We start from the raw sequence: 15,824 nt of genomic DNA on the forward strand, positions 1-15,824 counted from the left end.
ACTTCCAGTCATGAATGGTGGTGGACAATTAAACAACTCCCTAGAGGAGGCAGCTCCACAAATATCTCCATCCTCAATGATGGAGGAGCCCAGCACACCAGTGCAAAAGATAAGGCTGAAGCACTTGCAACAATCTTCAGCCAGAAATGCCGAGTGGATGATCCATCGGCCTCCTCCAGAAGTCCCCAACATCACAGATGCCAGTCTTCAGCCAGTTCAATTCACTCCACATGATATCAAAAAATGGCTAAAGGCACTGGATGCTGCAAAGACTACGGGCCTTGACAATATTCTGGCAATAGTACTGAAGACTTGAGCGCCAGAACTTGCCACACCCCTAGCCAAGCTGTTCCAGCACAGCTACAACACTGACATCTACCCAGCAATGAGGAAAATTGTGCAGATATGTCCTGTACACAAAAAGCAGGACAAATCCAACCCGGCCAATTATCGTCCCATCAGTCTACTCTCGATCATCAATAAAGGATCAGAAGGGGTCATCAACACTGCTATCAAGTGGCACTTGCTCAGCAATAACCTGCTCACTCACACTCAGTTTGGGTTCCACCAGGGTCACTCAGCTCCTGACCTCATTACACCCTTGGTTCAAACGTGGGCCAAAGAGCTGAACTCCAAAAGGTGAGGTGAGATTGACTGCTTTTGACATCAAAGCAACATTTGACTGAGTGTGGCATCAAACAGCCTGAGCAAAACTGGAGTCAATGGGAATTAGGGGGAAAACTCTCCACTGGTTGGAGTCATACCTAGCACACAGGAAGATAGTTGTGGTTGCTGGAGGTCAATCATTTCAGTTCCAGGGCATCACTGCAGGAGTTCCTTAGGGTAGTGTCCTAGGCTCAACCAGCTTCAGCTGCTTCATCAATGACCTTCCTTCAATCATAAGGTCAGAAGTGTGGATGTTTAATTGTCCACCACAATGCTCAGCACCATTTGAGACTCCTCAGATACTGAAACAGTCCATGTCCAAATGCAGCAAGACCTGGACAATATCTAGGCTTGGGCTGACAAGTGGCAAGTAACATTCGTGCCACACAAGTGCCAGGCAATGACCATCCCCAACAAAAGAGAATCTAACTGTCGCCCCTCGGCATTCAATGGCATTACCATTGTTGAATTCTCCACTATCAACCAGAACCTGAATTGGTCTAGCCACATAAATACTGTGGCTACAAGAGTAGGTCAGGGGCTAGGAATCATGTGGCGTGTAACTCACCTCCTGACTCCCCAAAGCTTGTCCACTATCTACTAGTCACAAGTCAGGAGTCTGATGAAACACTCTCCGCTTGGCTGGATGATTGTCGGTCCAGAAACATTCAAGAAGTTGGAGACTATCCAGGGCAAAGCAGCCCGTTTGACTGGCACCCCTTCCACAAACATTCACTCCCTCCACCACTGACGAACAGTGGCATCAGTGAGCACCATCCACAAGATGCACTGCTGAAACTCACCAAGGCTCCTTAGGCAGCACCTTCCAAACCCACAACCACTACCATCTAGAAGGACAAGGGCAACAGATGAATGGGAACAGTACCACCTGGAAGTTCCCCTCCAAGTCACTCACCACCTTGATTTGGAAATATATCGCTGTTCCTTCACTGTTGCTGGGTCAAAATCCTGGAACTCCCTCCCTAACAGCACTGTGGGTGTACCTACACCACATTGACTGCAGCGGTTCAAGAGGTCGGCTCACCGCCGCCTTCTCAAGCGCAATTAGGCAATAAATGCTGCCCACATCCTGTAAAATGAATTAAAAAATAGTCCCCACCCACGGGTCACAGAGATGAGTTTTCACTGAAGGGGTTGGTGGGAGGTGGTGCTCGTCACATTACTGGTGCACACAAACCCATGGTCAAATGAATCCAGCATTAATCATCTGAACAGCAGTCAACAGAAGTCCACTGCTACAAAAGTCAATTAGTTTAAATAAACTTAAAAGTGCAATTTAAGTTGTAGTTTCCGGTCTCACTTGGAAATAATTTTTTCCCCTTATTTTGTATATGCTCCACCCAGGCACTTTGAGGGCCAATGGCCTTAATCTAGTCACAAACTCATTACATTTGATTACATTAATATATGGAATATTTTACATTCAGGCTTATGCTCATGAATTTACATGAAGAATTGGCTATAGTTTCACCAAAACAAACTTAATGCAATGTTAGAAGCATAGTAGGAAAATTATTCCCAATAGAAACTCAAGGCCACTGTTTTACTTACTTGTAAATACAGTTGTAACCACAGACTCACTCTTTGTCTCGTTATCAATAACAGTTGCCACAGTGATAGTGTAATTGGTTCCAGAAAGTAAGCCAATTATTGTGGTGAAGTTTACCACTTCTAATTTGGAATCAGTTTGATTAGAAGGACGATACGTAATGCTGAAGTTATACTCGGTGCCATTCATGTCTGCAGGTCTGTCCCAGCTCAGAGAGATGGATGAATTGGTAATGTTCGTCACCATGATTTCTCCAGGCTTGGCAAGAGCTGTTCAAAACAAAATTTAGAACGTTATACAAATCAGTAAACCCATAGCATTCCATTGTCCTCTTGCTAGCCTTCTAATTTCCACCCTATACAAATTGCAACTGATTCAAAACTATGATCCACATCCTGTTGTCCACTGGGTTCCACTCACCTTATCATCATTCAGTCTCTGTCCATCAAGCCATTGAATTCAAATCAAATCTTCATTGTCATTTACAAATCCATCAATGGCTTCATGTAATTCTATAAATGGAACCTCTTCCATTATGCTCCTTTCATCCACCAGTTTTGACTTTCTATGCATTCCCACTTCACTTTACTATGCTCCGATATGCCTTGATAAAAGCTCACTACTATCATTACCTCCTCTCATTAAAAACAGTTTGAAGTCTTTTTTTGTGTGTGTTTTTGGTAATGCTTCCTAACTTCCATCTCTAATCTGTGCCTTCCTTTTCTGATGAACTCCAATTGAATTTTTTCTATGTTAAAGCTGCTGCATAAATTGAGGTCTTTGTACATGACAGAATTTTGGAAGGAACCATATGCATTTGAAGAATAATGAGATTAGGGTTTCAAACCCTCCTGCTTTGAACAGGAGTCTGACACAATTGTGACCTAGTCTTCCCTCTGTATTTTATCTACTTTTCTTCTGGACAGCTTTCTGTCAGAGATGTAGCCAAGGATGAGATTTCATGGCTGTATAATTAAGTCACTGAACTCTAAGCACATTTATTGAACTTTAATACAGAAGCCAATATAGGCAACAAGTACAGGGGAGATGGGGATTTCTGCAAGTTAGCATCCAGGCAGAGTCTTTTGTGCGCTCAACTTTATCAAGGGTGCAAAGTGGGAGGCTCGCCAGGAGAACATTGGATTGGCCCAATTTTCCTTCCTTTCCATACAGAGTGGAATGTGCCAACCATCATAGGGCTCAGTCTTGCCATACATTTTCCTGGTTTTCTGCCTTCGATTTGATTGACAGTCAGTACAGAAGCCCTGTATGGAATAGATGGTAAGCCGTCTCTGGCAGTGAGGGGACGGTTGAAAGGATAGCTGATAGGGAATGCTTAGGTTGTCTGTGCATTCCTGCTTTTTCCCATTGCACTCAATTAGAGCCATTTGAAACTTCCTTTCTCTTGTCAATGTAGAAGCTGTTTGGAGGATTTACAAAGCTTTATGGGTAACACTGGATTGAATGGTGAACTAATGTGTTACCTAAACCTTCAATAGGAAGAGTGAAAATTTTGAGATTGACATTCTTCACAATTGTTCCACTTCCAACAATTGCACCAAACCCAGTTAGCTTGTAGTGAACAAAGGTAACAATGCAAAGCTATTTCACAAACATAAGCTGTTGTAGATCCAGCAGGTGTCAGTAAATCCTTTGCAGGTACCAGAGTACTTCTGTCTCAAGGTGGCACTAGTAGCTCTTGTAGGCCTCAGTGTGTCACAGCAGAATTTCAAAGTATGCTAAACATAGCTTCATTCATCATAACATATTTAGATTTAGAATGTTTTGAAGCTTAGTGCATAGCGAAATATTCAAATTGAAAGTCATGAACAAATTGAACAGAACAAAGAACCAGAATTCAAACACCCAAATCTTTCAAGAACCCTGAATTCTCCAGATTTACATTCTATTTTTCATTTCCCCCTACCCTGCCTATTTCCTTCCTTTGATCAATCTCTAATTAGTTGCCATCCTCTGAAATCAACTTCACTGACTCGGGGGTCAATTTTTTTCACCCTTTTTCTGCTTTTGGATCACTCTGAATCCTATGGAAACTACTGGATCAACTTACACTCCTCCCTCAAATTCTTGGACTGTGTTTCACTCCTCTGCTTGCTACCAAATTTACTGCTAATGAGGCTAGGTAAATTGAAAAACTTAAATGATAGCAATTACAAGGGTTTGAAGACAGAGTTGGCTAAGTGGACTAGGAAAATAGGTTAAAAGGTAAGTTGATAGGTATGCAGTGGCAGACATTTAAGATGATATTTCAAGCTCCCACCAAAGATATATTCCATTAAGGAAAAATACTCTACCAGAAGGATGCATCATCCGTGGCTAAGTAAGGAAGCTAAGGATAGTATCAAATTGAAAGCAAAGCCATACAATGCTGTGAAGATTAGTGATTGCGAGGAAAGTTTTAGAAACCAATGAAGGATGACCAAAAATTTAGGGAGAAATTGGAGTACGAGGGAAAACTGGCAAGAAATACAAAACCAAACATTAAAAGCTTCACCAAGAATATAAAAAGGAAAAGAGTAGCTAAAGTAAGCATAGGTGCCTAAGAGAGTGAATTAAAGTGGGGAATTAATATTGGGAAAAGAGCAAATGGCAGAGGCTTTGAACATGTTATTTTGCATTCATCTTCACAGTAGAAAGATGAAACGCATCCCAAAAATAGTTGAAAATCAAGAGGCAAAGGGAGGAAGGAATTTAGAACAATCACTATCACTAGAGAAAAAGTAATGGGAATACTAATGGAACTTAAGGCTGACAAGTCCTCTGATAGCCTGCATCCTCGGGTCTTAAAAGTGGCTGCAGACATAGTGGATATATTTGTTGTAACCTTCCAAAATTCTCTACCTTCTGGAAAGCTCCCAGTGGACTAGAAGAGACAGAAAGCAGGAAACTATAGGCCAGTTAGCTGAACATCTGACATTGGGAAAATGCTAGAATCCATTCTTAAAGAGGTTGTTGCAGGACATTTAAAACATCATAATACCATCAGGCAGAGTCAACATGGTTTTGTGAAAGGGAAATCAGGTTTGACAAATTTATTAGAGTTTTTTTGAGGATGTAACAAATGGGGTAGATAGAGGGAACCAATAGCTGTAGTGTATTTATATTTTCAAAAGGCATTCGATAAGGTGCCACATAAAAGGTAACAGGATATGGTTTGGGGGTGATGTATTAGCATGAATAAGAGGACTGGCTAACGAAGAAGAAATAGAAAGTTGGGAGACGTGGGGTCTTTTTCAAGTTGGAAAACTGTTAACTAGTGGAGTTCCACAGGGATCAGTACTGGGGCCTCAACTATTTATGATCTATAGCAATGATTTGGATGCAGGGACTGACTGTATTGTAGCCAAGTTTACTGAAGACAGGTAGGAAAACAAGTTGTGAAGGGGATACAATATGTCTGCAAAGGGGTGTCGTTAGGTCAATGAGTGGGAAAAAAATGGCAAATGGAGCATAATGTGGGAAACATGAGGTTGTCCACTTTGGCAGGAAGATTATTTAAATGGAAAGATACTGCAGAATGTTGAGGTACAGAGGAACCTAGATGTCCTCTTACATGAAATACAAAAAGTCAGCGCGCAGGTACAGCAAGAAATTAAGAAGGCAAACGGAATGTTAGCCTTGCGTTACAGGCAGTTCAGAGAAGGTTCACTAGGCTGATTCCTGGGATGAAGGAGCTGTCTTATGAGGAAAGGTGGAACAGGTTGGGCCTATACTCTTTGAAGTTTAGAAGAATGAGAGATGATCCTATTGAAGCATAAGATTCTGAGGCGGCTTGGGAGGATAGATATTGAGAGGATGTTTCTCCTCAAGGTGGAACCTAAAACTAGGGGGAACAGTTTCAAAATAAGGAGTCTCCTTTTAAGATGGAAATGAGGAGGAATTTCTTCTCTCAGGGGGTCATCAGTGTTTGGAATTCTCTACCCCAGGGAGCAGTGGAGGCTGGGTCATTGAATATATTCAAGGCTCATTAGACATATGTTTGATTGACAAGAGAGTCAAAGGTTATGGGAGACAGGCAGGAAAGATGTTAAGGCCTCAGTAGATCGACCATGATCTTTAATGACTGGCGGAGCAGGTTCCCGAGGCTGAATGGCCTACTTCTGCTCCTATTGCTCATTTACTTATGACGATTTTTAAAATGAGATTGATAGATTTTTGTTAGGTAAGGCCATAAAGGCATATGTAACAAATTCAGGTAAATAAGAGTTGAAATAGGGATCAGTAGTGATTTAATGCGATGGTGGAGAATCCTCAAGGGGCTGAATGGTCTCATCTTGTTCTATTGTGAAAGACCTGGAGTGCCATTTAATAAATGATAATTGAACTACTTCTGTCACCATAAGGAAGTGGCCCTGGTCATAGGCCTTTATGTGGAGTTCTTTTCAATTCTTGATTGTATTTGAATAATCAACTTTTTGGGCTATTTGTCAGCTTTTGAGAGCTTTTCTGAAAAAAAAACATTAGCATGTATGTACCAGATTCATAAATCAACAAATATAATTACTTATAGAATTAAAATGGATACTTACATTCATCAGTGATGATGCCCTATGAGGAAAAAGAGAAACAAAAATGTTAGATGACTTTGAATTTCTCCCACCTCTGTTGAAGACCCCATCTTTTGCTGGAGTACAGTTTAGCCAGTCCCTTGGTCCTTTGTTCAAATGGTCATTTTTATTGTGAACCTAAACTGAATATTGGAGTTGACAAATATTCTGTTCTCACTGGATGATTACACAAGCACACTTTCCAGCCGGAGTCACTAGATAGCAATTAGGAGCATAAACCCTCACCAGTTTCATTTCCCCTCATTAACCTTGGTTGCTGATACTAATTCTACTACCTTTACTGCTATTGTAATAGACATCAGCTAAGTAAACACCAAGTCATGAATGGGATCTGGGACCTTACTGCCTGAGGATCACACAGGATAATATCTTTAACCACTCAGTTATCAGATCGCACAAGCATCTTCATTATGATTCCCTTACTGTTGTCTCCATTTTGTTGGCTTTGTCTCACTCTAGCTTACTAAGTAGTGATGACATTTGCTGAAGGATGGGAGGCTGATACTCAATTTGTATTTTACAGCCAGTGTTCACAAAATCACAGTGTTTACAGTGCAGGAGGCCATTCAGCCCATTGAGTCTACACTGAATCGCTGAAAGATCATTCTACCTAATCCCACTCCATTGCCTCATCCCCACAGCCTTGCACATTCTCTCTTTTCAGATAGCAATTCAATTCCCTTTTGAATACCTCGATTGAACCTGCCTCTGCCACCCTTTCAGGGAGTTGTTCCAGACTCCAACCACGCTTTGGGTGAAAAAAATTTTCCTTTTATCATTTCTACTCCTTTTGCCCATTAGTTTGAATCTGTGCTGTCTAGTTCTTGATGTACTCTTGAGTGGGAACAGTTTTTCACTATTTACCCTGTCCATACCGCTCAGGGTCTTGAATACCTCTATCAAGTCTCCTCAAGCCTTCTTTTCTCCATGGAAATGTGTCCCAATCTCGCCAATCTATCCTCATCGCTACAGTTGTTTATCCCTGGAATCATTCTTGATCCTCTCTACTCTTCTGTACTCTCCTCTGTACTCTCTCCAATGCCTTCACATCCTTCCTCAAGTATGATGCCCAGAACTGGACGCAGTACTCCAAATGAGGCCTAACTAGTGCCTTATACAAGTTCAACATGACCTCCTTACTCTTGTACTCAATACCCCTATTAATTAAACCTAGGATACCATATGCTTTACTAACTGCTCTCTCAACATGTCCTGCCACCTTCAATGACTTCTTATGTACACATACACTGAAGTCCCTTTGTTCTTGCATCTCCTTTAGAGGCTCTCCCTTTGTTTCACATTCTTCCTGCTAAGATGAATCATCTCACACTTCACTGCATTGAATTTCATCTGCCATTTGTCTGCCCTATCCACCAATATGTCTACGCCCTTTTGAAGTTCAAGACAATCTTCCTCACAGTTGACAACATTTCTAATCTTCGTATCATCCACAAATTTTGAAATCATGCCCTACACACCACTGTCCAAGTCACTAATATACCAAGAAGAGCAAGGGTCCCAACACTGACCCCTGGGGATCTCCACTACAGACCTTCCTCCAATCTGAAAAACAGCCATTTATCATTACTCTCTGTTTCCTGTCACTCAGCCAATTTCTTATCCAAGTGCTTACTTTTCCTTTTATTCCATGAGCTAGAATTTTGCTCACAAGTCTACTGTGTGACACTGTATCAAATGCCTCTTGAAAATCCATGTACATCACGTCAACCGCATTGCCCTTATCACCCTTTTCTGTTACCTCCTCAAAAAACTACAGCAAGTTAGTTAAACATGATTTTCCCTTAATGAATCCATGCTGGCTTTCCTAAATTATCCTGCAGCTGTCTAAGTGATTACTGATTTTGCCCCAAACTATAGTTTCCAGGTGTTTCCCTACCACTGAAGTCAAACCGACTGGTCTGTAGTTGCCGGCATTATCCTTGCATTCCTTTTTGAACAAGGGTGTAACATTCACAATTCTTCAGTCCTCTGGCACCACCCCTCTGTCTAAGGAAGGCTGGAAGATTATGATCGGTGCCCCAAATTTCCACTCTCACCTCCCACTTCCAGTGGGAAGTGAAACTTGTTAGATAAACTGCCCTTGGAATTGATGGCCACATTTTAATGTCAAGGTGGTGGCCTGTCCACTGCAATGGAAAGTCAGAGGTGAGCCTGGCTTCGCTAGCCTTGGAAGCTACGAGGCTATCTTGCGTGGCTCAGGCAATTAGCTGCTTGAGATCATAGCTTCCACCACCATGAGGGAGGATGTCCCACTCTTCAGACAGTAAGCTGCACTTTTGCTCCTGAGGTAGGGAACTCAAGTCAGAAAAACTCCCAACACAACACAACCACCTCAAAAACTGTGCCTGAATGATGCAATGTTTGCTCCTGGGAGGTTTGCGGGGGGGGGGGGGCGGATGATGGGGTGTGATGCTGATGGGTGCAAGATGGAGTTGGACATAAAGTATATGATGATGTATGGTGTGTCTCAGGGTGGAACTTACTGACTGATTATTTTAATGCATTGGAATCCTTTAAATACATATTTAATTAAAATTAGACCTTTCTGATAGGTTAATTTCCTCTCTCTTATTGTTATTGCTCATTTATATGTAATTTTTTAAACGAACAAGCAATAAATGCATAACAAATTTCTGTATGAGTAGTAAAGTGAAATTGAATGGAGCATGATTGTGTTTTTTTATTGTGCTTTCCAATGCCAAGTACAAGTAATTACTTATTTAATATTTATTTGGCAATGTTTGCTTTACTTAATGCTTGTGTGGTAAAATTCATTTATATCACACCGTAGAATCTTGTGGTTTCATTCTTTCAATAAATACCAGGGATTTCAGATTTCTGGGTTTTTTTAATATAAGTTACTGACCTCTACCCGGATCATACCAATTGGTCTTTACCAATAGATTAATAGTACCTTTGTCATACCAAAGAGATTAACACTACCTTTGTCATATCAATGATCAAATGATTAACCAATGTTTCCAGTGGCCTCTGTGAATCAATAACCTAAAGCATTTTTATTTTCATGCAAGTGGGAAATGCTTGCCACAAAAACATGGGACAACTTTCCTTCCCCCTTGACTCCAGTTGGGAACTGCTCCGGTTGAATGTTTCCATTAAGTAGCAATTAGACGATCAGCAACTTCACAAGATCCTGCATTAGACACCTTAAAATAACTGTTACATTCAGATGATGCGAACAGACACTGGAATACATTAGCTGAAATTAAAAAATGGCCGTATTTCATATGCAGCAGGTCATCATTTTTGGTCTTTAGACTTTATGTAAACAGCACTTCATAGGGAAATTCCACATGATTTTTTTAATATTGCAAGATTTCTAAGGGCATTGACGCAAAAACAGTGGGGAAAAAACTTTAGGTAGTTGGAGATATGCATTTCCCTTCTCTTGCAAATTTCTAGCCAAGTTAATTGTCTAGGACCCCACAGTAAGAAAGGTGACTTAAGCAAGCTACTGAAAGGCAGCTGGGCAGCAGATCCACTCTTCAGCATGAGTCAGCAGTTACAGCAGAGGAGTAAAGGAAAATGAGAAAGAAAAACAATGCCAAGAGGAAAAAAGAAAAGAAGTAGGCAGCAGTATAGAAAGTGTTTGAACAGACAAAGATAAAGCAACAGACATAGAGATATACACTACAACACAAAAACACAGAGAAAGAGAAGAGCAGACAGACAGATCTTTGGGGTGGGGTGGAGGGAGTGGGAGGAGATGGTGGAGTGGGATGGTGGAAGAATCAATACCATTATGGCACAGAAGGCGGGCTTTTGGCCTATTGAGTTCATGTCCATTTGTGGATTTGTAGTTGAGAAATCTTGGCAGTCTCATTTCGCAACCCCCCCCCCATTCTATCTCTGTAGAACAATCCAGTAAGTCCCATGTTCTATCCCCATAACCCTGCAAACTTATTTCCCTCAAGTGTGCATCCAATTTCATTTTGAAACCAGAGATGAAGAATGTTTAAAAAAAAGTTGTCTTTGTCATGAGATCGACTAATGCCATTTAGCAGTCCTTCTATTTATATAAAGGAGAAATTGCAAATACTGGAAATCTGAAATAAAACAAAATGCTGGCTTTTAAATCAAGTCTTCCAGTATTTAAAAAAGACAGGACACAGTACCATTTCAAGTCCAATCCCTGGCAAATGAAGACATGCAAGTCCCTTTATAGTAGGGGCAAATAAAACAGAAGTGGAGAACAGAACTAAAAGGTCACTGCACAAATATGCCAAACGCTCTATTTAAAAGAGGAACTGTTCATGAGGTTCACAGCTTTAGTTGAAGATTTTTTAAACTGAAAACTGCTGATCAAAGCACATCACAAGCAGACTGTCAAAATAGATTGGAAAGATAGGTGAATAAAAATAGCTCTAAACTGACAAGGCATAAATGTAAAGAACAACAGCAATTAATGTCAAAATTCACACTAGATGGCTACAGAGTGCCCAAAAGGAGGGAGAGATACTGCTGAAGTTTGTATTGAGCGAAAATAACAATGGGTGGTGAAGTCACTTCAGGGTGATTATGATTATCCTTGCAGTTATTGGGCGAGGATTCACCCTAGCTGTATTTGGCTTTCCCCTGTATAGGCAAGAATATATGTTGATTAATGTATTAAACTTCCTGCTTACTTTTATTTTCCTTCTCTCTCCATTTTCTCACAGATCACCTGACTGAGTTCTAGGTTCAAGTCACAGAATCATAGAATCACACAGTGCAGAAGAGGTCCTTCAGTCCATCGAGTCTGCATCGACACGTGAGAAACACCTGACCTACTTACCTAACCCCAGCACTTGGCCCATATCCTTGAATGTTATGATGTGCCAAGTGATCATCCAGGTACTTTTTAAAGGATGTGAGGCAACTCGCCTCCAACACCCTCCCAGGCAGCTCATTCCAGACCATCACCACCCTTTGGGTAAAAAAGTTTTTCCTCACATCCCCCCTAAACCTCCTGCCCCTCACCTTGAACTTATGTCATTCTGTAGTATAAGGATATCTGCCATACTACAGGTTAAAAACAAAAAAACTGCGGATGCTGGAAATCCAAAACAAAAACAGAATTACCTGGAAAAACTCAGCAGGTCTGGCAGCATCGGCAGAGAAGAAAAGAGTTGACGTTTCGAGTCCTCATTACAGGTTAATGTGGGACTGGGAAACAGTATCACCCACAGCGTGATGTAAAGAGACACATGACCCGAGATTAGGGTCCATTGTGGAGTGGATAGAGCCCTGTCTAGAGGCAAGCATGGGGTTGCTCATAGCTTGGGCCATCCTCTGTATATGTGTACATAGTTATGTGTTATCAAAAAACTGTTAATGTTCAACCATCGAAGATTCAGAACCTCTTCATGAACCTCTGCTGAACATACAACAATTGCAAGGTGTCGGCCTTGGCTCAGTGGTACTATTCTTGCCTCTGCAAGCCTTGCTACAGACATAAGTACAAAATCCAGACTGATATTTAAATACGATACGGAGGGAAAACTGCCTTGTTGGAGGCCCCAACTTTTGATAGAGACATTAAACAGTCCCCACAGGAGGGGATTAAAATATATCATAGCACCTTTCACAGTAAATTAGAAAATCAATGCATTTGATTGATTGTGGGAGACTTTGGGACATCCTAAAGTTGCGAAAGGTGCTTTATAAATGTAAGCTACATCTTTCTTTCCCTTGACAGAATGAGAAAGCTTTGAAGATGGGGGCTGTCTGAGTAACCACAGATTTAATTAAAGTCCACTATGAAATCTATAGTCCGTAAGTGTGGAACACTATGATGATGAGACAGAGGATGGAGGATTATAACTTTATAAAGAAGTCTGGTAAACCTGGGAGAGTTTTTTTTTAAAAAAGTACAATAGATAAAGAGACAATGATTAACCATCTTGGTGTAATAATTTTTTTTCGTAATTTGAATTTAAGATATCTCACACATAATGACAATGACTGGTATAGAGGGATGTCTCATCAAGTGACACGAACACAGGAACTGACTCAGCTCATACACAATGATCCATACATTCACTATACCTGTTCTGCACCAGCCTGACCATAAAACAAAAGCAAGGATTTTAAAATGAGAAGCTGCTTCATAATTGAGAGAAAATATATGTATTATGACTTCTGTATTCTTCAGGAAAATTCATTGTACTAACTGTCCATGGATCCCCAATTTATGCAGAAGCAGCTCAAAGAGGAAATTTCAATATAAGGCCATCAAAAATAAATTAGTGTGTAAACTGGGGCCTCCCAATCCCAACTCAACTCAGCAAAATAAATCCTAATAGGTAATCAGGCAGAGAGTGCAAAATAAAACACAGACTTGGATTCATCTAATGCCTTTCATGACCACAGCTGTCCTAAAGTGTCTACAGGTAATGAAGTACTTTTTGAAGTGTAGTCACTGTTGTAATGTAGGAATCGCAGCAACCAATTTCATGTACAGCAAACTCCCATAAATGTGATAATAACCAGATAATCTGTTTTTGCCACGCTGCTTTGGGGGTAAACATTGTCCAGGGCACTAAGATAACTCTCCTGCTCTTCTTCAAAATTGTGGAACGGGGTCCTTTATATTCACCAGAGAGGCAAGACATTTCATCTTATTGAACAACTCATTCGAAAGACGGCCTGTGCCGCCTGTGCAGTATAGCTAAAACTGAGGGCCTGTACTGCCCTCTCAGCACTGCACTGGAGTGTCAGCATTGACTGGACTTGAACTCATAGCCTTTTGACCCAAGAAGCAAGAGTGACACTAACTGAGACAACTGACATTAAGAGGCAGAGAGCGAACTCATGATAGATACAGAGTGAGAGAACATATGAAGAGGACATGTAGGTACATTGTTTTATTTCAATAATTATTCTGGGTACAGTAAATTTAGCTAAACGCCTGGTTCTTTTCAAAAGCTCAGTCCTGATATGATTAACCATTGCCAAGAGCTTCTTTTTCCATTTAAATTGTTTAATTTTTTTTCTGCATTACATTCAAAGTAAGACTACTGCAGAAAGTAATTATGTTAAACCAAGCAGGGTACAGCCTTTGCAAATGGTCTTTGATCAGAGAACATCAAACACTCAAGGCAAAAAAGCATGAATAGTATTAATAGAACAAAAGACTGAGGAAGCCAGGCAAAAAAGACAAAGAGGGGAGTTTTATATCATTAGAGCTGCTTATATAACCTTGCCAAGCAGTACTCCTACAGTGATCACTTGCGGTGATCCATCATAACTAGAAATTTGCTGGCAAATGAAACCAAACTTTACTCCAGTTTGAAATATTACCAAATGACAAGGCTAATTTTAACAAAGGAAAGAGCTACAGAAGGGTTGCAACACCAGGGGCAGAGTTTTTCACTTGGCATGTGGGTGTGCACCTGATCCGCTCGGGCGTGACACTGCTCGTGATGACATTGGGCAAGCATCCTGACATCATCGTGCACTTGCGCGATATTTCGTTCAACGGGAGGGCGTGAGAGTCAGCAATGCGCCCGCCAACAATTAAGAGGCCTATTAAGGCCACTAACTTAGTAATCAATGGTGATTTTCTATAATAAAAGCAAAAAACTGCGGATGCTGGAAATTCAAAACAAAAATAAAACTAAAAATACCTGGAAAAACTCAGCAGGTCTGGCAGCATCTGCAGAGTGGAACACAGTTAACAGTGATTTTCTGTTGCCCGTCCAACGTTATGGTTGGTGAGTGGATGAATCAGCCAGGCGGCCTTTGCCTTTTTGAGAAAGCGTCATCCAAGGACGGGATGAGGTTTCCAATATTAATTAAATAAAAAATGATTGGACAGAATTTGCATCTGATATATGTTCTAGTGCTTGATTGATGCGTAGGCATTTTTTGCTGGTTTTTAAAATCTTTATTTCTGGCATTTAAACTCTTCAGCAACCTGAGACAGCTCTCTGCCTTCAGGGAGTTTTCTATGAGCGCTCCCCCTGCACCCACGCTGACTTCAGCGCTCACCCTCCTCCCACTCCCAGCCCAGCAGCACTGAACCTTTCAGCGCGCCTTTCAAGCTGGCTGGCCATTAATTGGCCAGCCAGTGTGAAATCCCGGTCGGGGGCCAATCGCGGATGATGGCCCATTTCCCAGCTGCTCCCTGGCCCACCAACCATGCCCGCATGCCAAACTCAAAATCCTGCCCCAGGCAGAGCAGAGAATTACTACTTCACTGATGTGAACAAAATATTGAAAAAATAATTGAATTGAGCTCTGATAAATCAGCGAATCTCATTTGGCAGGAGAGGGGGCAGGGATGGTAGAAGAGGAAAATTTGTGCAGGGAGGTCATGATCATACTGAGCACTGGCACATAACCCAAGCCGAGGGCAAACGTGGTAGTGTGGTTAATCTTCTCATGGCTATCAATGAGTAGCAAATGGGCGAAAAGCAGCCTGCTCGAGCTAGAGTGGATGGAGAGGAGCTGCATACCTGAACTATGGTGGTGAGGCCAGTGTACTTTAGAATAGGCACATTAAAGAATGGAAGAATGGAAAAAAAAACTTTGGGCAAAATTTTGCCCTTGGTGGGTGTGCGGGCCCCACCGGTTCAGCAGCGGGCGGACACCCGAACCCCGCCGCTGAAACGGGGCCCGCCGCCATTTTGAGTGGGTGGGCCAATTAAGGCCCGCCCAACGGCCTTCCCGACAGGAAGCATTATGCGCTTCCTGTGAGGGGGGAGGGAGGGAATCCCCAGTTGTCAAAGTGCACTCTTTCGCGCATGGGTGCGAAAGAGCACACTGCTCCCTGAGACTAAGTGCTATCTCAGGGAGATCATTGACAGTGCACAAAAGTTAAAAAAATAGAAAAATAAAAATATTATTAACAAGTCCCCCTCATGTGACAATGTCACATGAGATGGTACATGTTAATAAAAATGACATAAACTTTATTAAACTTTTAAAAATTGGACATGAACCTCATCCCGCCAGTGGATGAGGTTTCATATATT

At 41.5% G+C, this 15,824-nt stretch overlaps 1 protein-coding gene across 3 annotated transcripts in view; it reads right to left on the reverse strand.

Moving 5' to 3' along the window:
- The window catches only part of ptprja (protein tyrosine phosphatase receptor type Ja), a 168,029-nt gene that overhangs the window by 124,620 nt on the left and 27,585 nt on the right, over positions 1-15,824 (reverse strand). For all 3 annotated transcript variants that reach the window (XR_005944303.1, XM_041198437.1, XM_041198436.1), the window contains exons 2-3: positions 6,787-6,805; positions 2,239-2,505 (exon numbers count right to left, since the gene is read on the reverse strand). Coding sequence is in view for 2 of the 3 variants with exons in the window: in XM_041198437.1 (XP_041054371.1) it covers positions 2,239-2,505; positions 6,787-6,805 (286 nt within the window). In the remaining variant the exon portion in view is untranslated. The remainder of the gene's footprint in view (positions 1-2,238; positions 2,506-6,786; positions 6,806-15,824) is intronic.

Source organism: Carcharodon carcharias, chromosome 10 (genome assembly GCF_017639515.1).
Source record: "Carcharodon carcharias isolate sCarCar2 chromosome 10, sCarCar2.pri, whole genome shotgun sequence".
Classification (NCBI taxonomy): Eukaryota; Metazoa; Chordata; class Chondrichthyes; order Lamniformes; family Lamnidae; genus Carcharodon; species Carcharodon carcharias.